The 24927-nt window shown below is 44.9% G+C and overlaps 1 protein-coding gene across 6 annotated transcripts in view; it reads left to right on the top strand.

The window, feature by feature from the left end:
- Positions 1-24927, top strand: part of ADD1 (adducin 1) — a 79728-nt gene that overhangs the window by 34753 nt on the left and 20048 nt on the right. For 5 of the 6 annotated variants that reach the window (XM_079767652.1, XM_079767651.1, XM_079767648.1 and 2 more), the window contains exons 2-6: positions 8999-9213; positions 12525-12687; positions 19907-20058; positions 24223-24303; positions 24544-24693. In XM_079767652.1, the coding sequence (XP_079623778.1) occupies positions 9019-9213; positions 12525-12687; positions 19907-20058; positions 24223-24303; positions 24544-24693 (741 nt within the window). In that variant the 5' untranslated portion in view covers positions 8999-9018. Of the gene's footprint in view, positions 1-3915; positions 4636-8998; positions 9214-12524; positions 12688-19906; positions 20059-24222; positions 24304-24543; positions 24694-24927 lie in introns of those variants that run through there. The other variant, XM_079767650.1, reaches the window with a different exon arrangement.

The following is a 24927-nucleotide window of genomic DNA, read 5'->3' as shown; positions in this document are numbered from 1 at the left end:
AGCTGAAAGTCTGTTATATAAAGCTGAAAGTCCGAGTGGGTTTGTTAAAAAAATTTGACAAATTGCCCTGTCTGGTGTTGCTCAGTGGTTAGAGCGTGGTCCCCGTGCACCAAAGTGTTGCAGGTATGATTTAGGTCAAGGGCATGTACCTGGGTTGCAGGTTTGTCCCTGGCCCCCTGTCAGGGCGTGTGCAGGAGGCAACCAAGCGATGTGTCTCTGTCTTATCAATGTTCTCCCCCCCCCTCTAAAAATTAGTGGGAAAAAAAATCCTTGGGTGAGGATTAACAAAAAAACAACTCCCCCCCCAAAAAAACACACAGTGAATTAATAACAAAATATAACTTGTTAATTTAATTATAAGCAATTGTTGGTTAAAAGCATTTTAAAATGAACAGGGTGTTAATTTTCACATATGACATATGGACCAGAAATTTTGTCCATTAAATCCTAAGTCCATTAAATCGAGGTTTGAAAAATTGCGGGTTTACTGTACTACAAATTGGGGGGCATAAACAGTAGAAACTCGCCTGGCAGTTCTGGAGCCCGGAGTGCAAGGTCAAGGTGTCGCAGGGTTGGTTCCTTCTGGGGCCGAGGGAGAGTGTGGTCCAGGGCGTGCCCCAGCTGCTGCTGATTGGCTGGCATCTTTGGGTTCCTTGGCTTGTGGCGCATCGCCTCAGCTGATCTTCATGTGGCGTTCTCCCTGTACTTGTATCTGTGTCCAGTATCCCGTGGTAACGCCTCATCTTAACTCACCAATCCGCAAAGACTTTCCAGGTCAGGCCACATTCTGAGGGACTGGGGGTTTGAGCTTCAGCATCAATTTTTGGAGACACAATTCCGCCCATAACACCCTGTCTGCTCTTTCTGCCCCCCCCCCCCCCCCCCCCGCCCCCCGCTGGATGTGTTCTCCCTGCTGGTGTGTCGATTTCTGTTGTGGCCGTGGCCCCAAGAGTCTTTGGTGTATTTGTTTGTATATCCTCAGTTGGTTGGTACACCGCTCCGGCCAACTGAGCCATACTGTCCAGAGCCCAAATGTCATTCTTTATTTTTCATTTTACAGTTTGAATCATGATCCAGATAAAGGCCTTTAACTAGCTGTCAGGTTAAGCAGGGAGTGAGTGACATGATTTTGAACCTCCCTCTGGCTAGCTGTGGAGAGTGGACTGGTGTGGGTGTTGTTAGGAGCCTAGAGGCAGAGAAACTGGTTAGGAGGCTGTTGCGCCCCCAGGAGGTGGGTGGTAAGTAGCTAGATCAGAATGGTGGGGGCAGGACGGAGACAGGTGGCTGAATGTGAGGCGTTACATGTGCAGGCCAGGCTTGTTTGACGTGGTTCATCCAGACTTTTGCGTTATGTTGGGTGTGTATGTCTGAAAGTATTGTTCCCAGAGATTTCATTGATTTAGGTATTAACACGTTAAGATTTGTGACATCTTAAAACTTTACACAGGTAAAATCATAGCAATTTATATGCTCCTTGAGTCAATTTATTTAACTTTAATACAGCTTACTTTCCATGATATAATCTTGTCTGTATGATAATTACAATATTGATAAGATTATAGAATAGGAAATTTTATACATTTCACTTAAACATGGTATAATCTTATATATATTATAATGAAGAATCTTTAGTTTTATAATATGGTATTGAGATTTTAATATTTATGTTAAGTCATATGTGTATTATACATTCTATTTTAAAAATTAAGTATCCAGAATTATTTTTTTCTTAACAAAACAAAAAGCTACTTTTAACATTTATTTCCAGATGGATTTCATCTTGTTATCTGGCATGGCACAAAATAAAACTGTTGCTCTTTGAGATTTATTAATTAGAATGTTCCTAAGCCAGATATGGAATCCGTTGTTTTTTCAGATAAAAAAATAAACCTACTCAGATATTAAAAGAACCCCAAAGTGGGGAAAATACAGGGTGGGGCAAATATAGGTGTAGAGTTGTGATTACTCAAAACACATAGTTTATTTTTGTATTATTATTTATTAATTGAATTCTTTCCTTTTTTTTTTAATTGAATTATTTTCCATACAAACAACTGTAAGCCTACTTTTACCTCACCCTGTTTTGAAAGCCTGAATCTGGCTTCCTTCCTTCCTTCCTTCCTTCCTTCCTTCCTTCCTTCCTTCCTTCCTTCCTTCCTTCCTTCTTCCTTTTTCAGTTACAGTTTGCAATTCTGTATTAGTTTGAGGTGTACAACGTAGTGGTTAGACAATCATGTACTTTACAGAATAGTCCCCCCATATTTCAATTACCCACCTGGCCCCATATGTAGAGAATTGTTTTTATATCTGTATTTTTTCATAAAAAATAATGGATTAAGTAATAATTTCTTGTAGAGTTCTTCCTAGGAAAAATTTGCTATCTTAACACACTCTTAAAATTAAGTTAGTGAAACCTGAAGCCATAACTGACAGAAAACCAAGTATAGGTTTTGTATTTTAAAAATGGAATTGTTTACTTATTTATTCATTTATTTTTCTAAAGGAGATTATCAGAGATAACCTTTTTTTTTAAATCCTCACCTGAGGATTTAAAAAAAAAATATTTTTTTATTGATTTCAGAAAGGAAGGAAGAGGAAGAGATAGAAACATCAATGATGAGAGAGAATAATTGATCGGCTGCCTCCTGCATGCTCCCTACTGGGGATAGAGTCTGCAAACAAGGCATGTGACCTTGACTGGAATCGAACCCGGGACCTGTCAGTCCATAGGCCGACGTTCTATCCATTGAGCCAAACCAGCTAGGGCCCGAGAATTTTTAAAAGAAAAATTTAAAATTTGATTAGAGAGAGAAAGGGAGATGGAGAAAGAGAGCGAAAGAGAAACATTGATCAGTTGCCTCCCGACCGGGGATGGAACCTGCAACCTGTATGTGCTCTGACTGGGAATCAAACCCAAAACCTTTGGTGTACGGGAAGATGCTCCAGTCAACCGAGCACCTGGCCAGGGAATGTTTATTTTTTAATTATTGGGCTCAGAATATGTGTATTTTGATTGAAGTTTATAGACTTCCTTATTAAAGGAATGAAACACATGTATATCTGGTTTGCAGTCTACCTTATCCCATTCACACAGCAGTTCGTAATAAAAACGGAGCAGTCTCTGCCTTATCTTTAACATGTTGGTTTTACAAAGTTTCTTTTCTTCCAGTCAGCTCTGGAAACCAGGAAGCAGTTATAGTTGCTTCTTAAATGTTCTGTATTCCTATTTACTGATAAAATGTCTTAATTTGGGGACTCATTTAACTTCATAGAGAAGTTAATATGCTGTATATCCTTTTGTCTTTAAAAAAAAAACTAAAATAGAACATTTTATCATTGGCTCAGAATGTTCAGCTTCACTTACATTTAGAGAAATGTCAGACACCCATTATTTTGTTCTTGGGTTGTTCTTTTAGAGCAAACTAGGTTAAAGTAAACAGAGTAAACTAAAATTTTAAAGGAGGCATTTAGAGAACAGTACTTTTAAAGACTACATTTTAGGTCATCACATCAGTTCTTTTATTTTGTGTTGACTTTTAGTCTCCTGTTATTTTCATGCTTTGTCTTTCAGTCCTTGAAATACTGTCACTTTAAGCTTGCTTTTATTTCTATCATATCTTTAGTTTAGAAGGGCAATGTCCAAATTGATTTTTTTCTTAAAAAAAAAAAAGTTTTACCCTTGGCTCAGTGGATAGAGCGTCAGCCTGCGGACTGAAGGGACCCAGGTTCGATCTAGCAGAAGGCACCTGCCTGGGTTAAGGGCCTGATCCCCGGGGGGGGTGGGGCGTGCAGGAGGCAGCTCATCAATGATTCTCTCATCATTGATGTTTCTATCTCTCTCTCCTTCTCCCTTCCTCTCTGAATTCAATAAAGAAATATATTTAAAAAAAAAGTTTTCTTAAACGGATTCTTTGGCTGTTGGTACCACAAACTTTTTTTTTTTTTTTTGGCATAAATAAACTATTCTTTACAGCCTTGTGGTCCAAGTTCTGTGGCATTGGTATAACATGGAAGCTCATGAAACATGCAGAATCTCAACCCCAGCCAGATCTACTGAATCTGAATTTGTGTCTTAATGTGATTCCTAGATGATTTACAGAGCAGGGCAAAAGTGAGTTTAAAGTTGTTCATCTATCCTAATATATAAAAACCCAGGGTCCGTAACGTACAAAACGACCAAAGGCTCGACCAACTGGAAGTCATTGCTGGATTGCTGTGGCGACCCAGCACTGACTGCCCACTGCTGCGGGTGCTGTGACCCAGCACTGACTGTGAGGGGGCTGTGGATCAGGCCCTAAGAGAGGCCTGGAGAGAGAAGCAGGGTCTGATCCGTAGCCTCCATGGCAGCTGTTGATCAGCCCTTGCCTCTCTCTTTCTCTTAGGGCCTGGCCAGCAGCCGTGACTCTCTTTCTCTTAGGCCTCTGCTGGGGCTGCTGATCAGCACCACCTCTCTGATCAGGCCCATTGATAGGCCCAGAGATGCTGACTGGCATAGAAACCGACCAATCAGAACCAAATCCGGGTGAAGTGCGAGGAGCCAATGGCTGCCTAGGAGGCGGAGCTTTTGACGCTGACTGGCATAGAAACCGACCAATCAGAACCTAATCTGGATGAACTGCAAAGGCAGAGCCTAAGGTGGGGGCTGAGGAGGGGTTTTAAGGGCAACAGCTGTTTGGTGTAAGGTGTAAGAAAGCAGTTCAATTTTTTAATGACCAGTTTGGCAGTACAGTGCATATGGCTGGCTATCAATCCAGATATAGGGATTATGTATTTTTGTCTGCCAAGAGCATCTCCTCCTGCTGAAAAAGGCTCCCCCCTCCCCCATTTAAGCAATCCTATATAATCTATACTACTAAAAGGGTAATATGCTAATTAGAACGGGTCGACCTGCCATCTTCTGGACGTCCGACTTCCTTCCGGACAAAGCCATGGTTGTGGGGGCCAAGGCAGAGGCCGTTAGGGGTGATCAGGTCGGCAGGGGAGGGCAGTTGGGGGCGAGATCAGGCTGGCAGGGGAGGGCCATTGGGGGTGAGATCAGGCCAGCAGGGGAGGACAGTTAGGGGTGAGATCAGGCCTGCAGGGGAGGGTAGTTGGGGTGAGATCAGGCCGGCAGGGGAGGGCAGATAGGGGTGCTCAGGCAGGCAGAGGCAGTTAGGGGCGATCAGGCTGGCAGGGGAGGGCAGTTAGGGGTGAGATCAGGCCTGCAGGGGAGGGCCATTGGGGGTGAGATCAGGCCTGCAGGGGAGGGCCATTGGGGGTGAGATCAGGCCAGCAGGGGAGGGCAGTTAGGGGTGAGATCAGGCCAGCAGGGGAGGGCAATTGGGAGCGAGATCAGGCCAGCAGGGGAGGGCAGTTAGGGGCGATCAGGCAGGCAGGCAGAGAGGTTAGGGGTAATCAGGCAGGCAGGCACAGGCAGTTAGGGGCGATCAGGCAGGCAGGCAGGTGAGCGGTTAGGAGCCAGTGGTCCCAGATTGTGAGAGGGATGTCCGACCGCCGGTTTAGGGATTGGGCCTAAACCGGCAGTTGGAAATTCCCCAAGGGGTCCTTCATTGGAGAGGGTGCAGGCTGGGCTGAGGGACCCGCTCCTCTGTGCACGAATTTCGTGCACTGAGCCACTGGTGTATATATATATAAAAGGCTAAGCGACTGGCCAACTGGCCAGTAGGTATGACGCACACTGACCACCAGGGGGCAGACACACAACGCAGGAGCTGCCGAGTGACAGCAACTTTGCAGAGTGCCCTCTTGCACTCTGGGACCCCTCGGGGGATGTCAGACTGCTGGTTTCAGCCCGATCCCTACAGGCCAGGCTGCGGGACCCCACCTGCCAGAGGGACCCCACTCACTCTGCAGACGCCCTTTGAGCCCTGGCGCCGCCCCAGGTGCGGCCAGCCTGGGAGGGACCACGGGAGGTTGGCTCCAGGGCGTGTCTGGCCCATCTCGCCCAGAACCGCCCCACCGGCCACCTTCTAATTAATTTCCTTTCAATGTGCATGAATCAGTGCACCGGGCCTCTAGCATGGAAAATAATACAATAATAAGTAATAATACAATAATAAGTAATAAGTAATAAACTGGCTTTGCCAACGTGGCTCAGTGGTTGAGCGTTGACCCATGAACCAAGAGGTCACTGGTTCGATTCTGGTTACAGCAATGTTTGGGTTTCGAAAGCTCAATCCCCAGTGGGTGGTGTGCAGGAGGAGGCAGCTGATTTGAGATGTTTATCTTCATTGATGTTTTTCTCGATCCCTCTCCCTTTCTTTCTCAAAATCAATAAAAGCATTTTTTTAAAAAAGAATAAACTCTGACATGCTCACAACTGTAAACCTACTTTTGCCCCATCCTGTATATGCATATTAAAAAGTTAACAGTGCTAACCCTAGCCAGGAGGCTCAGTTGGTAGGAGCATTTTCCTGCACACCAGAAAGGCTGTGGTTTCCAGTCAGGGTGTGTACAGGAGATAAATGATTGATATTTTTCTCTTTCTCTCTCCCCACCTCTTTCTAAAATCAATAAACATATCCTCAGGCGATGATTTAAAAACACACAAAAACAGCTAACAGTGCCAGCCCCAGATTCCCCGGACCTCCTGTTCAAGGACAGTCTTTGCATCTGTGCTCTTATTTCCATCCCTTCTCATCCCCCCCCCCCGCTTCTGCTACCGCCCACTGTCCTCTTCATCACTTACAGTGTGGCTTAGAGAAGAAAAGCTCTGCAGCCAGATGGCCTGCCTTGGAATCCCAGCCCTGTTGCTTCCAAATCAGCCTCTGTCTCAGCGAGTCCAGCTTCCCTGAAGGGAGGACCATGTCTAACTAATTTTTGTGCCCAGCATAGTGACTGGACATAATAGCTGCTCAGTAAATACTGCATATATAAATACATTGTTAAAGGTGTCATTCAGTGTTGTATAGAAATAATAGAAATTGAACTACTTGTATGATGATTAGTAAAGGTGCTGCTTAGAGCAAGCATGTCAAACTCGCGGCCCGGGCCACATGTGGCCCACAATAAATATTTTTGTGGCTCAGCCAATATAACAGTATGTAAGAAACTTTTTTTATAAAAAAAATATTTTATTGATTTTTTTACAGAGAGGAAGAGAGAGGGATAGAGAGTTAGAAACATCGATGAGAAACGTTGATCAGCTGCCTCCTGCACATTTCCTACTGGGGATGTGCCCGCAACCAAGGTACATGCCCTTGCTGGAATCGAACCTGGAACCTTTCAGTCTGCAGGCCGACGCTCTTTCCACTGAGCCAAACCGGTTAGGGCTGTAAGAAACATTTTAATAAAATTTTCATAACTTAATTTTTACAATATCCTGTTATACATAATCGTATATAATAAAAGGCTAATATGCAAATCGACTCAATGGCGGAATGACTGGTCGCTATGATGCTCACTGACCACCAGGGGGTAGACGCTCAATGCAGGAGCTGCCCCCTGGTGGTCAGTGTGCTCCCACAGGGGGAGCGCCGCTTAGCCAAAAGCTGGGCTCATGGCTGGCAAGCGCAGTGGCGGGTGTCAGTCATACATCCCCTGAGGGCTCCTGGACTGCGAGAGGGTGCAGGCCGGGCTAAGGGACCCCCCCCCCTGAGTTCACAAATTTTGTGCACTGAGCCTCTAGTTATTAATAATGAACTACAACGTTTGCTAATGACTGACTGCTATAATCATGTTGCATTCATTTCTCTTATGGCACACTATTTCTCTCCACTAATACTAGCAGTGAATATTTTAGCAGCCGATTGCCATATCATTAGTCTTGTACTGACTTGTTTGGTGTGTGCAACAGGAAATATTTTGCTTTTGGAGAACAAGAAAAATAGGTTTATTTGTGTGATGCTTATTAATTTGTACAGTTATTCAGTGTCTGGTAAGTTAATATTCAAGAAAAATATTAATTTTTATTAAAATGTTCTGTTGTTTTATGTTAACGATGACTCATTTATTTCGGCCCTTTGAATTCAGCGTGTCTCTATTGAAATAAACTGATGTTTCTATGAAAATTGAAGTTTTTGTTTTTTTGTGGCCCACATAAACTTACACCTTGTTTATGTGGCCCGTGCTAGCCTTTGAGTTTGACATGCTTGGATTAGAGATTTAGTAGTTAAAGATGAACATAATTTAGTATCTTTGAACATCATCTATATCTATAAAAGCCTAATACGCAAAGTGTCCCCTCGGGAGTTCGACCAACTGGGAGTTTGATCGCTCACTATGACCTGTGCTGACCACCAGGGGGCGGCGCAGAATGAAAGGAGGCTCTGGCCAGCAGCTGGAAAAGGGAGGCCCCGGCGGGCAGCCGGCAGCCGCTAGGGACCCTACCCATGCATGAATTTCATGCACTGGGCCTCTAGTTTCAAATAAAATATTGGGGTTAAAAAGAATGTAAAGTAAGTGCCTTCTTGGTTGCTGGGCACATATTAGCAGCCTTAAATTTGTGCCTTTTGGGCATTTTTTAGGTTTATTCACAAAGTAGGGCATGTTGACATTTTCGGTACCTACTATTGAACCAAAAAGGTGATGCTGAAGAGGGTCATTTCTTATTTGTGTGCATAGATGTGTGAGGAGCTTCTTCCTTATTGATCTATTTAGGGAACCTTTTGAAAAATCACTACTGAAACTTTTTTAGAAAAATAACATAAATCAAATTTCTCCAGAAAAGAACGGTTGTGGGACAATGTCCTGACTTGAAACTGTCTTGTCAAATTTTTACTATCTGGTCCTTCAGGTTGTGAGAAGATATAGTAGCTTTGTTAGATTGTTCTGTTGTCTGCTGAAGAACAACAGCAAGGACGAGAAATGCCATTGGCTGGTGCAAGGTGGAGATGGCTGGTCAGCCAGGGCCACAAAGAAGCCTCCCACGTCATGGCTCCGATGGTCAGGCAGCGAGGTCCTCACGCTGCAGATGTGTTTGTCAGGCTGGTGTGCTCGTTGTGAAATGCCGTTGCACATTGATTCAGAAACAATGCTTCCTTTCATTTTTATTCTGTAGGAACCTAGGAAGATTCTACAATGAATGGTGACACTCAGGCTGCAGTGGTGACCTCACCACCCCCGACCACAGCCCCTCACAAAGAGAGGTACTTCGACAGGGTGGATGAGAATAATCCAGAATACCTGCGGGAGAGGAACATGGCACCTGACCTTCGCCAGGACTTCAACATGATGGAGCAAAAAAAGAGAGTGTCCATGATCCTGCAGAGTCCTGTAAGAGCGGCTTCTTCTCCCAGTATCTGCTTCCTTCTCCATTCTGCCCTCTGACGCACTGTTGTGTGTGTCAGGTTGTCTTAACACAGGAAATCAGTGCCTCTATATACAGTATGTATTGCTGTTGAAAGAATTCCGTTTAGTTCAGGTTATCAGGCAATAGGGGAAAATCTTCAGTGTCATAAAGGGTAGCAGGTGTTTATTTCTCCTTTTTACTCTGACTGCTTCTCAGAGTATTTATTTATTGGCACCTTTTAAAAATTGCTGTTTCCTCCCCAATACCTAGCTGGGTGCCGGGCACATGGTAGGCCTCGGCAGTGCCTGATTTACTGATTGATCAGCTTTTGAACGACACCCACCAAAGTGTCTTCTGTTTGCGTCTGTAGGTAAAGGAGCTGTCTTTATCTTTCCTCCTGGGGACGCTGCTGCCCTGTGTACCGCATTCTGCTGATCTGTTCTTACTTTACTATCTTAATATTGTGGGATGCCATTGAATTTTTTATTCATGTTTATTATCTCTTATGTGCTGTTCAAGGAATTGGCCTCTAACTCTTGATTTATTTGTTTGGTTGTTGTTATTCACATATTACTGAGGTATAATGTACAGTAAAGTACACAGATCTTAAGTGTCCGGATTGATGAATTTTAACATATATGTAATACCTGTGTAAGCACCTGGATGAAGTCTCAAACTTTGCATTCTAGTTGGAGATATGCAGTGAGAAACCAATAGAACAGTTGGATGATTAGGTTGTGTATGTCTTGGTTAGGACAGGCCTTTTTTCTTTTTTTTAATCTTTATTGTTGAGAGTATTACAGATGTCTCCCCCCTTTTACCCCCCTCCCCCATAGTCCCCCTCCACCCGGTTCCGTTCTGCCCCAGGCCTTTACCACCCTATTGTCTGTGTCTGTAGGTAATGAATGTAATCTCTCCTGTCCCCTCCCGCTTCCCTCTGAGATTCCTCAGTCTGTTCCTTGTTGCCATGCCTCTGGCTGGTTCTATTTTATTCATCAGTTTATTTTGTTCATTGGATTTCTTGTTCATTTATTTTGATATTTAGATTCAGTTGTTGATAGATGTTTATTGCCATTTTATTGTTCATATTTTTTATCTTTTTCCTTCCTCCTCCTCTTCTTCCTCCTCTTCCTCTTCTTAAAGCCTGTCTGAGAAAGGAAGGAAGGTGAATCTGAACTCTGAGCGAGGGGAAGGAGCTGGCTGATGTGCAGGGGGCATGAGGAGGAGCATTCCAGGTTGAGGGAGGGGCAAAGGTGCATTCCCAGGACCAGGGCATTGGTGGGCTCCAGTGTGTGTGAGCAGAGGAGGGACCGGGAGGGAGGTGCAGCGGGTTGGAGAGGGAGGAGGGAGCAGGTCCTGGAAGGCTGGGGGAGCTCAGGTCAGGGTTCGTTTTGCACTCAGAGCACTGCAGTTACTGGAGGGCTGCAGACAGGAAAGACGCACCTCAGTTTTTACAGAACTCAGCCTGGTTTTGGTGTAGAGAAGAGAGTGCATCCTGTGGAGCAAGGGAGAAAGCCGTCTTCCAAGCAAGAGGTGATGGTGGCTGGGGTCAGGGTGCTGCTATAGAGGTGGAGAGGGGTAGACTCGTTTGAGTTTTATTTTGAATGTGGAATCAATAAGAGGAAGAGGTGAGAAGAAAAAAGAATCAGTGCCATATCTAGACTTTTGGTTTGAACAGTGTTCCTACATAAAAGCAACAAATCACTAGGGATAGAGTGTCAGGCACTGTGCAAAGACAGTCAAGTCCCTGCACAGTTACCCAGTGCAGCATGGGGTCCTGGAGCAGAGAGAGGACGTTAGTGCAGTGTTAGTGTGTGTAGTACATGTTTAGTGTATGTTGAATTGAGCTCCCCTCAGAGCTGTATGTGGATTTGAAAACCATGGAAATAGATTGGTTTTTCAGATGGAGAGCCCCTGAGGGCAGGGAGCTGTTTAATTCAGCTTTTGCATGCCCTGTGCCCAGCACACTCTGAGGGTTAGTGGGCCATCTGTCTGTGTATCTCTTTACCTACTGCTGTGCATGTCTGTCTGGATCCCTGCAGTCTGCATGGCCATCAAAGGTAGCCCAGAACCATGTGTCAGTGATAGCAGTTTTTCCTTGCAGTCAAAGGCCCTGCCAGCTTTCCCCTCCCTCCTTGACTGCAGAAGGTGATGGATGGCATTAGGTAGCATGGTTGGTAGGCAGGGGCTCCTGGCTCTTGGCATTCTTTTATGCCATTGAATTAACGCCACGGCATTTGCTTTTGTTTGCTTCCCTCAAGAGACAGGTGTACTTAGTCTGTCCCTTCGCCATCTATCTCTTCAGCTCAAGCGGTGAGAGACTAGAAGTAAGGTTAACATAGAACCATACAGCACTCCAAGGGCTTATAATCAGGTCTGGATAATCAGTGAACTCTGACTTTCACATTCAATATTATTTATAATTATTTGACAATATTTATTTCTTTATAGGATATGTGAAAAATTTTAATAATTTTTGGGAAAATTATAAATTATGTGTATTTCAGTAGTGACTTCATGTTAAAATTTCCATCAACCCAACTTATTAACCTTTCTGCCTAATTTAGAATTATTTTATAAAGGATGAGTATTTTAGGGTTTATTTTTTAACATTAATTTTAAAAATGTATTATGAAGAAAATACTGAGAAGCGTAAAGTAGAACATGAAAATTACTAGTGATTCTGTCACAGAATTACAGTGAGCATTTTGATGTATTACTTTTAGTCTTTCTATGTTTACATATGCATCTGCTCTTAAAAAAGATGCATGTGTGTTCTTTATAACCTTTTAACTCAAATATATATCAAGAGTACATTTATGCCATTTACTTGGTCTTTCACGTTGAAAGTGCATAGCATTCCATTGTCAGGTGCAGCGGTTGCCAGCTGGTGGTCCACGAGGTCCGAAAGGTTGGCGACTGCTGGTCAGGTGGGTCCGTGGATTTCATTAGTCTCCTGCAGTTTCACCTGTGGACGTCACCCGTTTCGCCTTCTGTCAGTACTGCTGCGGTGAACATCCTTACAGATAAATCTTGAGCACATCCCTAGGTATTTCCTTAGAAAGGATTCCTAGGAATAGGATGCCTGCTCACATTTTTAAGCGTTTATATTGTTAAATTCCTTCCAGAAAGAATGTACCAATTTGTGCCTCAAGTAGTTATATATGAGAGGATCCATCCACCTTCCTAGGATTGGATGAAAACCAACAGCAACTCAGTCTGCGCGAAAGTTACCCTTGCCTTCTTAAGAAACAAAGGAAATGGTGTCTCACTGTTGGAATTTACCGTTTACTAGGCTTTCTGTGAAGAGTTGGAATCAATGATACAGGAACAATTTAAGAAGGGGAAAAACCCCACCGGCCTGCTGGCATTACAGCAGATTGCAGATTTTATGACCACAAATGCTCCGAGTGTCTACCCGGCGGCCCCGCAAGGAGGAATGGCTGCCTTGAACATGAGTGAGTACCTCCTGACTCTGTACGTGCTGTCATTTCCCAGGAAAAATTTCCTGAAATACATGTAATATATAGAATGGAGTTTTTTGAAAATTAATGTGTTTTGGTAAAAAATAGGCTGTAAGCCTGAAAACGTCTTGAATGTAGAGGGGGCTCCTCTTTTATGAGCCAGTGAGACTTATTTTTCAGGCAGATGACTTTTACACACACACACACACACACACACACACACACACACACTGAGTGGCCAGATTATGATGATCTCTGAACGCATAATAATCTGGCCACTCAGTGTATATCCTATATAATAAAGGCTAATATGCAAATTGTCCCCTCGACCAGGAGTTCGACCAGCAGGCAGGCTGGCCAACCACCCATGTCCCCTCCCCCTGGCCAGGCTGGCCGGACCCCACCCATGCACGAATTAATGCACCGGGCCTCTAATATATAGATAGATAGATAGATAGATAGATAGATAGATAGATTTCAGAGAGGAAGGGAGAGGGAGAGAGAGAAAAATCAGCGATGAGAGAGAATTATTGATTGGCTGTCTCTTCTATGCTCCACACTGGGGATCGAGCCTGCAACCTGGGCATGTGCCCTAACCGGGAATCAAACAGTAACCTCCTGGTTCATAGGTCAACACTTAACCACTGAGCCACACTGGCTGGGCCACATGACTTGTTATGTGGCTTCTCAGACCCTGTGTGAATCAAACTGAGCAGAAATAATGGTTGTAGATAGCACATTGATTTTGCCTGAATTCATTTCAGCCAGGCCAGCGTTTCTTACCCACCATTCCTCATTGCTGCTTGCAAATAAGTAAGAAACAGAAAAATTCCAAAAGAAAGCCAGAGGGAAAATGATGGATTTATTGGGTGCATGTGAGAATGTGAGCAAAGAATGATTAGTTGTGCAAAGGTGGAGCCCAGGGTCACTGGAGCATCAGCTAATGTGACCCCTGTGTACTGAGCCTGGGTCAAGCTCTGGTGGTTCTAGTGGATGGTCTGCTTCTGAGTGACCAACATCCGGTCTTGGTTTCCATTAGGTCGCCTGGCATTTGCTGTTTACCTGTCCGTTCCATGATGTTCTTAGAGGTGGACTGACACTCACCAGAGTCATATCTCACTGATGTCTAGAGACATTTAATTTACTAGCTCAAACCTCCCTCTTGAGGTCAAATGGTAGTAAGGTTTTCACAGGGATTCTGAATGGAGTCCAGTGACATTTCTTATGAATTAGATAAGAAAAGAATCCTATCTAATAAAAAAGTAATATGCAAATTAACCACCACTCCACTACATCCACAAGCCACTCCCACCAGCCAATCAAGAGCAAGTATGCAAATTAACCCAACCAAGATGGCTGCAGCCATGGAGTGAGCAAGAGGCTTGGCTCCACTCAAGGCTACAAAGTTTCAATTATAGAAGATAAATAAATCCCAGATACCAGGGCCTCCGCTTGGGTCGCCGGGGGGGTGTGGCCGGCCTGCAAACCACCATAGGCCCCTCGCCCAGGCTGCCCCACGCCCCAAGGGAACCCCCACCCTGATCCGGGACACCCTTCAAGGCAAAGCAGCTGGCCCCCACCCGTGCACCAGGCCTCTATCCTATCTAATAAAAGAGTAATATGCAAATTGACCATCACTCCAACACACAAGATGGCTGCCCCCATGTGGTCAAAGATGGCTTCCCCCATGTGGACACAAGATGGCCGCCACAAGATGGCCAGCAGGGGAGGGCAGTTGGGAGGGACCAGGCCTGCAAGGGAGGGCAGTTGGGGGTGATCAAGCCTGCAGGAGAGGGCAGTTAGGGGTGACCAGGCTGGCAGAGGAGGGAAGTTGGAGGTGACCGGGTCTGCAGGGAAGGGCAGTTGGGGGGTCCAAGACCTGCAGGGGAGAGCAGTTGGGGGGGCCAGGTCTGCAGGGGAGGGCAGTTAGGGGTGACCAGGCCTGCAGGGGAGAGCAGTTGGGGGCAAACAGGCTGGCAGGGGAGCAGTTAGGTATCAATCAGGCTGGCAGGGGAGTGCTTAAGGGATGATCAGGCTGGCAGGCAGAAGTGGTTAGGGGCAATCAGGAAGGCAGGCAGGCGAGCAGTTGGGAGCCAGCAGTCCTGGAATGTGAGAGGGATGTCTGACTGCCCGTTTAGGCCCGATCCTACCTAAACGGGCAGTCGGACATCCCTCGAGGGGTCCCAAATTGGAGAGGGTGCAGGCTAGGCGGAGGGACACACACCCCCGTGCATGAATTTTGTGTACCGGGCCTCTAGTAATGTAATATAGTTACTTGCATATTGTCTTCTAATCAGAGGTAAAGGAAATTTTATTTTAAGAATGTCATGCCACAAAAAGAAAGGAAGAAAGAAATCTAAACTTAGAAACTAATTTTAACTGTTTTTGTAAAGTATAACATATATAGATGGCATAGAACAAATGACATATAACTCACGCATGATTTTAAGGTGAACACCTTTATAACCACCACACAGGTATAAACAGATTTACCAGTCACTTACCTCTTCACCATTCACCTCTTTTTAAAAACATATGTTTTTATTGATTTTTAGAGAGAGAGGGCGGGAGAGGGAGAGAGAAACATCAATTCATCCACATCCATCAGCTGCCTCCTGCATGCCCCCTGCTGGGGATGGAGCCCACAACCCAGGCAAGATTGGTTACCTCCTGCACAAGCCCCAACCGGAAACAGGGATCAAACCTGAAACCCAGGTACTTGCCCTTGACCAGGAATCCAACCCACAACCCTTCAGTGCAAGGGCTGATGCTCTAACCTCTGAGCATACTGGCCAGCGCTGTTTTAGCTATATTTTCTTGAATTGGTGTTGAGTATGTATTCTGTTGCTTTGCTTTTGTTATGTGCATATTGGATTTCCTTGGTTTGTCTTCTGTAATTGTCACTTTTCCTCAAATCCTTTTTATCCCTTTCATTTCCTTGATTTTAAAAAAATTATTTTTCATTTTTCTCCAACTTTTTGTTTAGCAAATTATTTTTAAAATAATTTTTATTTATTTATTTTCCTAATTATCTTAAATGTTAAATGTGTTTTTCACTTTCGTTATGAATGCCTTTCTCTACCTTGTTATGAAATAATAGGTTATCATTTTCATCTGTTTTATGGACGTGTCTTCTTGTGTGCTTTTGTTGTCTGTAGGGATGTGATTCTGCCTTTTGTATAATAATTTTTGTATCGTGTGAGCATGCTATTTTTTTTGTTTGTTTTTACATGAAATCAGTTTTCCTGGAGGAGCCTGGCACAGGAAAGTTTTTCCAAAGTCATGGCTCTAGAGCGCCCTCTTGTTTTGTGTTTGTGAAGTGCTGAAAAATGGCAGCTGATTTAATGAAATTGGTTCTGTTCCCCTCCAGTGCTTTTATCGGGATCTTTTTTCCCTTTTCTTCTCTTTTCTTGATGGTCTGTGGTACTCAGTTTGGGTTTTGATTTCTACAAATTTCTTAGTGTGAAAGACAGTTGTGGACAGTTAGTGTGGACTAAAGTGTGTGGAGCTCCTCCTGATTTCAGCTGCCCTTCTGAACCTGGCCCTCTGAGCTTCCTAATGAGTTATTTTATTGATTGATTGATTGATTGATTGATTCTCCTCTCCGAGGATATTTCCCAGTGATTTTTAGAAGGAGTTGAAGGGACGGGGAGAGACAATGAGAGAAACATTGACGCGAGAGAGACATATTGATTGGTTGCCTCCTGCATGCACCCTGACCAGGGCCAGGGGTTGAGCCTGCAAGGTAGGTATGTGCCCTTGACCAGAATTGAACCCTGAACCCTTTAGTCCTCAGGCCAATGCTCTATCCTCTGAGCCAAACCAGGTAGGGCCCTATGAGTTCTTGTTGGTTCTTTTGGGAGTCTCAGGTGTGGCCAATGGTCCATGCTGATGTCATGCCCTTTTCCTGCGACAGCCCTGCCCCTTGTATTTTCTGGTTGGTGGGCTTACCTTGTCGTTACCTCGTGTGTCGTAGAGATTGTCTTTGGTTTTGGTTTTGTTATCCCTCGTTGCTCTAGTTAGTTTTTGTGTGGGGTTGGGATAGAGACTTAAGAAGATTCAAAAACAGTTTTGTTCCTGACCTTAGAAAAACATTCACCCTTTCCTCATGAGGTTTGATGGTAGTGGTCAGCTGTGCAGATGTTCCTTGTCGAGTTGAGGATGTTCCCTTCTATTTCTAACTAATGACCTGGTGCAGGAAATTCGCGCACATTAAAAGGGGATTAATTAGAGGAAGTATTTTAATATTGCTATTTGCCCTTTCTCTATAATAGAAGTGTCAGAGATGAAAGAAAATTAGTAAAATGTATATGAAAACCTTCTTCCTGTCAGAGTCTGGGGCACACCACAGGACCCAGAGTCAAGTCCCCGCCCACCCACATGCACCTCAAAATCCCGTGAGACCCAGGCCTGGCCGCCTCCCCATTGGGCTAGATCCAGACCCAGCCATCCCACCTTTGTCAAGCCTTGCCAGGCAGGGGGTGTAGCCTCAGGTCCCCTGGCCCAGCGCCAGGACTGGGGCATGGCCTGAGGTCCCCCAGCCCAGACTGGGGTGGGGGGCATGCCTTGAGGTCCTCCATCAAGCCCCGCCAGGTGGGGGACATGACCTGAGGTCCCCTGTCAAGCCCCGCTGGGTGGGGGGCACAGCCTGAGGTCCCCTGTCAAGCCCCGCTGGGTGGGGGGCACAGCCTGAGGTCCCCTGTCAAGCCCCACAGGGGCGGGGGAGGGCGTAGCCTCAGGCCCCTACTGATTGCTCTTTAAGGCTCCTTATGGGAACTTGGCCTCAGCTGTGGGTGTAGCCATCTTTGTGACGGAGTGATGATCAATTAGCATAGTCCCTCTTTATTAGATAGGATTTGCTGATAGCCTTTATCCTGAATGGATGTTGAAATGCTTGTTCTGCATCTACTAAAATGATTCCATGGTTTTCCTCTTCAGTTTGATATGGTAAATTACATTGATTGGTTTCTGAATGCTGAACTAACCTTGCATTCTTGAGATAACTCCCCCTATTCATGATGTGTTCTTTTCATGTGTTGCTGGATTATTTGCTAAACTTTGGTTAAGTAATTTTTAGTCTGTGTTCATGAGAAATACTGGTCTGCCCTTTTCTTGTGATGTCATGTCTTTGTGTGGTTTGGTGTCAAGGTGATGCCGGGCCAGGCAGAACCAGGTGGAAAGTGCTCTGGAAGAGTTTGTGCAGAACTGGTGTTACTATTTCTTAAACGTGTGACAGAATTCACAGTGAAGTCATCTGCGCCTGGAAGTGGGGCTACTCAGAATATCTGTTTCTTATGGAGTGAGCTTTGGTAGCTTGTGTCTCTTAGCAGTTTGTCTATTTTATTTTATTTTATTTTAAGTTTAAAAATTTGCTGGCATAGTTATTCATATTACCCCTTTATCCTTTTTTATTTTTATTTTTTAAAAATGTTTTTGATTTTAAAAAGAGGAAGGGAGAGGGAAAGAGAGATAGAAACAGAAACATTGAGGAGAGAGAAACATCAATCGGCTGCCTCCTACACACACCTGCTGGAGATTGAGCCTGAAACCCAGGCATGTGCCCTGATTGGAAATCAACTGGCAACCCTTTGGTGCACAGGGCGACACCCATCCAACTGAGCCACACCGACCAGGGCCCTTAATTCTTTCAATGTCTGAAAGATGTGTAGAATGGCCCCTCTCCACTTCTTCACACTGGTAATTTATAGTGTGGCTGTGTTTTGTTGGTGAGTCTGGAGGCGTATTTTATTTTGTTCTCATTATTTTACTAGAGGCCCAGTGCACGAAATTCATGCATGGGGTGGGGGGTCCCCTCAGCCCAGCCTGCACCCTCTCCAATCCGGGACATCCCTGTTACAATCCTGGACCTCTGGCTCCTAATCGCTCACCTGCCTGCCTGCCTGCCTGCCTGGTCACCCCTAACTGCCCCCCGCTGCCGGCCAGGTTGCCCCCAACTGCCCCCTCCCTGCCAGCCTGGTTGCTCCTAACTGCTCCCCCCCCCGCTGGCCTGGTCACCCCTTACTGCCCCCCCCCCCCCGCTGACCTGGTTGCCCCAACTGTCCCGTCCCCCCTCCCCTGCCAGCCTTGTCACCCCTTACTGCCCCCTCGCTGACCTGGTTGTGCCCAACTGGCCCCCTATGCTGAATGGCCCCCCCCCATCAGCCTGATTGCCCCCAACTGCCCCCCCACTGGCCTGGTTGCCCCCAACTGCACCACCCCGCCCGCTGGCCTGGTTGCCCCTAACTGCCCCCCCCCCCCACCCCGCTGCCAGCCTGGTCACCTCTTACTGCCCCCCCTTCCAGCCTGGTTGCCCCTAACTGCCCCCCCCCTCCCGCTGGCCTGGTCACCCCCTACTGCTCCTCCATGCTGGCCTGGTTGCTGCACGCAGCCTGCTTGTTCAGTTGTTTGGTCGTCCCTCACTAAACCCCCTGCTGGCCTGGTCATAGGCAGCCATCTTGTGAGGGCGTGAGGGTCAATTTGCATATTACCTCTTTATTATATAGGATTTCATTTTTAATCTCAAGACTAAATGATTTCTTCTCTTATTTTTCTGTTTGAGATCAGCTTTTACTTTTATTATTCCTATTTTCTTTTAATCTTGGATTTAATGTACTCTTTCTAGTTTCATAAGGTAGAAACCTTGATTATTAAAAAATCTTCTTAAAAAATAAATGTTTAATACTGTAACTTTCCTTCTGAGATTTGCTTTATTGCATCCTACCTATTTTGCTGCCTTTTTGTTCATTGATTTCAACTTAATTGTATTAATGTTGGAGAATATGGTCTTGATGAAATTGACTTTGAGTTTTTAACCTTTTGCACTCGGATGTCAGTGTGACTCGACACGGTTAGCATCGGTAGCAGCTCGTATGTCGAATGTTTCAAAAAATATCACACCATGAAAAATTATAGAGATTAAAATTACTCTTTGAATGTATCAATAATTTGAAATATAAAAAAATCCAAATAAATAAGTTTGTATGAAAAGAAACTCCAGTTTTTTATTCTACTGCCGCGCTTTGTAAAATCTGGGGTACTTAAAAAATTAAATCCCGAGTAGAATAAAGGAATCGAGAAAAAAGCAAGCGAGTGCAAAAGGTTAAGACTGACTTTATGGTGTAGTATGGAAGAGTAATATCTCAGAACTGTTATTATTTGATTTACTTTTGGTAAGACATATTAAATCTTTGTGCTTTGTATTTCTTTATTTCAGGTCTTGGTATGGTAACTCCTGTGAACGACCTTAGAGGATCTGATTCTATTGCCTATGACAAAGGGGAGAAGTTACTGCGGTGTAAATTGGCAGCATTTTACAGACTGGCAGATCTCTTTGGGTGGTCTCAGCTTATCTACAATCATATCACAGTGAGTACTGGGTGAGATAGTAACTGAATGATAAATGGACTGGCATGTGTCTGGTCCCACTCATCTCTTCTGTTTAGGAGAAGGGTTAGGGTTAGGGTTAGGGTTAGGGCCACTGAGCTGAAGTAAAGCTTGGAAGAGCTTCCTTCTGATTCCTGACTGCAGAGTCTAATCTGAGAACTAGCAAGTTTGAATTAAAAATTATGAGAACAGTAGTTCTTTAGAACTCCTTTCTTGTATGCTAACTTAACAAATGAGTGTTTACCAAATACAGGCAGTTTTAAATATCTTTTTATGCCTAAAAACTTAAGAATGAAGCTATTTTCTTTACATCTCTTATTTACTTCTTTAGCTACTCTAGTTTTAGCCGTTTTACAACATTATCAGGACCTTTATTTTCTTCAGTTTATTCTTACAATCAGTATTTACTCAGCGTCTGCTGTGAACATTTATTGTTCTGTCCCAAGCGTTGTTCTCACTCTGGGGTTCCATTTCTGAATGAAACCTGCTCTGCCTCTGTGAGTCTTCCTTCTACAGCCAGTCCGTCTGCCCGTCTTCACTCCCTGTGCTGTCCAGCTGGAGTGCACGGTCCATCATTTCAGGAACACTTTGTCAACACCGTCCTCTCCCTCCCTGGACCTAAGCAGCCAGATCTGCCTGCTGAGAGCCTCACAGCAGAGCCACTGGCCGTCTCCATACGTTTGCAACCCTGGTCTCCAGGGGACCCCTCCCCCTGCCTGGCAGCTGTAGGTAGCCATCTCTCACAGGCTCACTCATATTTCCTGCTCTTTTACTCTCTTTGAAATTCCTGACCTCCTTCACCCAGCAGGTGACCCTCTTGTGTCACAGAGAAATGGGAACTCCTTACGGATGTGTGAACCCACTCTCTACTCCTGACCACCGCTTCAGTGTCCCTGCCCATGCCCAGACTCGACTTCCGGCCTTGCAATTCCATTCCCTCTTGCCTCCTTCGATTCCGAATGCATTGTCAGGTGTTTGTTCGCTTTTCTCTTTTGTGGAGATAGCCTCTTTGAATTGTTTCCTTCCTTTGACTTTTAAACTTGTTCCAATCTTTGTTTTTTCATTTAATTTTAATTGGATATTTTAAATTATTTATATAGTTCCTGCTTATAGTAACAAGTGTTCCTTACACAGATGGCTAAAGAGGAGTTGTAACTCTGCCAATACTCTTCTCTCCCTGAGGCAACAGTGCTAGCAGCCATTTAGATGGTTTTGCCCTTTTCTCCACACTCCACACACACACACCACACGTGCATGCACATGCACGGACACACACGCTCACACACACACACACACGGAGGTGTTTTTACATGTGGATTCAATCTGTGGTGTTTAGTTCAGCTCCAGTCTGGACTCTAGGAACGCTAAATCTTGGAGGTAGTGTTCTGGAGCCCACCTTTGTCACCAGTGCACTGTGCTTCTGGGAGGGGACATGGGTCTCTGCCAGAGATACCAAATTACCCTCCTGTCTGTCCTCCATGTGGCCACTAAAGTGAACTTTTCAAAATGCCAACCTGATGCCGGGGTTCTTTTCCCAGCGTTACAAAGGGTTCAGCATTCTGGAGAAAGGGCTGATGCTTAGATGATTAAGAAGGAGTCCAAGGACGAAAGATAATTTTGAAAGGCATTGGGGGTCAGAGGATCTTCAGCTAAAGGAACTGAAGACTCCTTCCTCGACTCAGGACCCTGTTTTTATTAATACAATTTATCCTAAGGCAAGGTGGAGATAATACACTTCAAAGGTAGGGAATCAAAGGATATTGTCAGTTTGGGGAATAGCCTACAGCTATTCAGGTGTTTGGCCAACAGGAGGCAATAAAATGCCCTGAGCCTGTCTGGCAGCAGACAATCCTATTCAGGTTTGGGGGAAGTGCCGTTTAGCCGTTTCCAACAGGTAAACTACATATGTGGCTCACCCTTGTTGAGCCGCCCAAGCTTCACCAACCTTTTGGTGAAACTCTTGTAATTATTACATATTGGAATTGGTTCCCGGCAACCTGACCCTGTTGTGTCCACACTGTCATGTTTGTAGAATGCCACCCTACCCCAACTCGTCCTCTTCATTTCTCCCCGTAGCAGTGACCTCAGCCATACTGTACATTTATGTTCGTCGTCCACACCTGCCTCGGTCTGTATCAGCTCCTGGAGGAGTCCCTGTGTGTCTTGTGCTGTGTGCGCCCAGGAGCAAGAACTGCTGGGCACCGAGTAGACGCACATGTCCTCTTGGATGCACGACTGCGGGAAACACCCGGCTGAACTGAAAGTCTGTCCCAGCCCAACTTTCCCACAGAACTCCATGGTGCCTTTTGATGTTTGGTCAGTGGGTCCAGTTAGCCCTCCACAGCTGCCCGCTCTGCTCCTTGTGCCTCATGGAAGGGGCCGGCATCAGTGGAGATGTAATGTGAAATGGTTGCCTGAAAATTAGTTCCAAGAAATGTTACAGCCATGATAGGAAATGTGATCCTTGGCTTTAATAACATCGTCTCGTTCTTTGGAAGTTTAAAAATGTTTACCACTAGTCCTGTTATGAATGCTATGTAAATAAGGTTCAATTGCTTCAATTGCTTGTGTCCCGACCACCCTCTCCCCCCACTTAGTTATTTGGGACTTTGGGGCTAAATACTGAGTACAAATTAAATTGAATTTACCAAAACATTTCCTTTATCTTGTGAACTAGAGAATCTTTGAGGAGGAAAGTTTGTGTTTTTAAATTATTTATGGCATCCTTTTTTGTTACAATCTAGGTGTTATATAGACATTTAACAGAAAAGAACTGTTAGTAGTATTTATCAGTGTAATCAAAGGTGCTAACAGCTCATTGTGCCCTTTCTTTGAACAAGTACCATGGGATTTTCTGCTAAAGAGACTGAGAAATGCTAACAGGTGTTATCTGAATGAGATCTGTTTTCAGATCGCATTGGATTTAAAGAAGTTGGTGTCAAGAGACAGGGTGGCCCAATTAGCACATGGGCTGGGTTTCCTCTCTTGGTGGCAGTTGCCTGATGGCAGGGTTTTTCCATCCCTTAATTCGCCTTGGCTCAGCTCTAAGGTGGTCTGGAGCCCACCTTTGTGGCCAGTGCACTGTGCTTCTGGGGTGGGATGGCTCTTTGCTAGAGATACTGATTTCCAGGGAGTGACCTTAAGATGTGTGACATTAGAGGTTGTTCCTTGTACACAGAAGGGGCATTCGTCGTGTGGGAGGACATGCAGGAAAGCCGGCACTAGTCCACTGGGGACCGAAAAGTGACAGAAATGTTCTTTTCCTATTTTTGCTCTACATCTGTAGTTAGCACTTTCTCTCTGCGTCAGACTCAGAAAATTGTATATTATAAGATTTCCTCACTAAAATATGTAGTAGATCTGTTAAGCACACTCTTAGAAATAATGTTAAGGAGCTAAGTGAAAGAAGAAAACACGATATACAAATATATTTATTATAGCCTTGTCTAAAATAATTTAAAAAAATTTAATTTTAATTTATTTTTCTCTCTCTTATTTTAATCCTCATCCGAGGATATTTTTCCATTGATTTTTAGAGAGAGTGGAAGGGAGAGGGAAAGACAGAGAGAAATATCAATGTGAGAGAAATACATCGATTGGTTGCCTCCTGCACGTGCCCTGACCAGGGTCCGGGCTGGGGAGGGGCCTGCAACCGAGGTACATGCTCTTGACCCGAATCAAACCTGGGACGTTCCAGTTCACAGGCCGTTGTTCTATCCACTGAGCCACGCCAGGTAGGGCCATACTGAAAAACCTGTAGAGTCCAACCGTAGGTGGGAAGTGGCTCAGTTATTCAGCATCAATCTGAGGGAATGCTGTTCACCTGCAGAGGCTCTGAACGTGATCAGGCAGCGAGGAAGCGCTCTCCTGCTTGTGGTTTTGAGTTCTAAAAGCAGATCTGTTAGGCTTTTAAAAAGTAAGTAAGCTTTAGTCCTCATTGTCATGTACCCGGGGAGTGACCGTCTTTGTGCATGCCACTGGCTAGTTGTCATGGATGTGACCGAGGTGCACTTCCTGTACGTGACACGTGACTGCAGTAGAAGCTCCGTGTTGTATAGATGTTCGACGAGCCTGTGAGTCTGTGGCCTCAAAGAGATACAGGTAATTTCAGTTGAATTTTGCTCTAACTCAGTCATGTCCCTACAGACCAGAGTGAGCTCCGAGCAGGAACACTTCCTCATTGTACCTTTTGGGCTTCTCTACAGTGAAGTGACTGCATCCAGTTTGGTAAGAATGTCCTTTCCCTCTTGGGCGTCATGACTGTGTAGGTCACGTCACTTAATTAAACCCCTTCTAATCCTGTGAGACATAGAAAACCTAAGGAAGAAGAGAAACTAGTGTTTTGTGTGATTAACTCAAAGAAAACCTTTAACAGCAGTTATAAACACTAACATTTGGTTTAAATGATTTTAGTTAGGGTAATTTGAAGTCCTTTGACATAGATAATTTTTGTTTTCTTATTTTCAGGTGAAAATCAATCTGCAAGGAGATGTTGTAGACCGTGGGAGCACTAATCTAGGCGTCAATCAAGCTGGCTTCACGCTGCACTCCGCGATCTATGCCGCGCGGCCGGACGTGAAGTGTGTGGTCCATATTCACACGCCTGCAGGGGCCGCGGTGAGTGGCCGCGCACTCCCACCGCCCTTTGGAAGCTGTTTAGTGAGAGGCTCTGCACATTTCCCCGGAAGTGCCTCTTGTTGCAAATAAGTCCTTAGACCTAACTTCGTTGGGTTAAAAGACTTGTTGCAAATAAGTCCTTAGACCTAACTTCGTTGGGTTAAAAACTTTTTTACTCACTAAGTTTGACTTTTTTAAAATGCTTTTTTTCTTTTAAGGGGTCCATATACTGAA

This window comes from Cnephaeus nilssonii (assembly GCF_951640355.1).
Source record: "Cnephaeus nilssonii genome assembly, chromosome: 1".
NCBI lineage: Eukaryota > Metazoa > Chordata > Mammalia > Chiroptera > Vespertilionidae > Cnephaeus > Cnephaeus nilssonii.
Note: the sequence above shows the minus strand (reverse complement) of the source record. Positions and strands in the feature narration are given on the sequence as shown.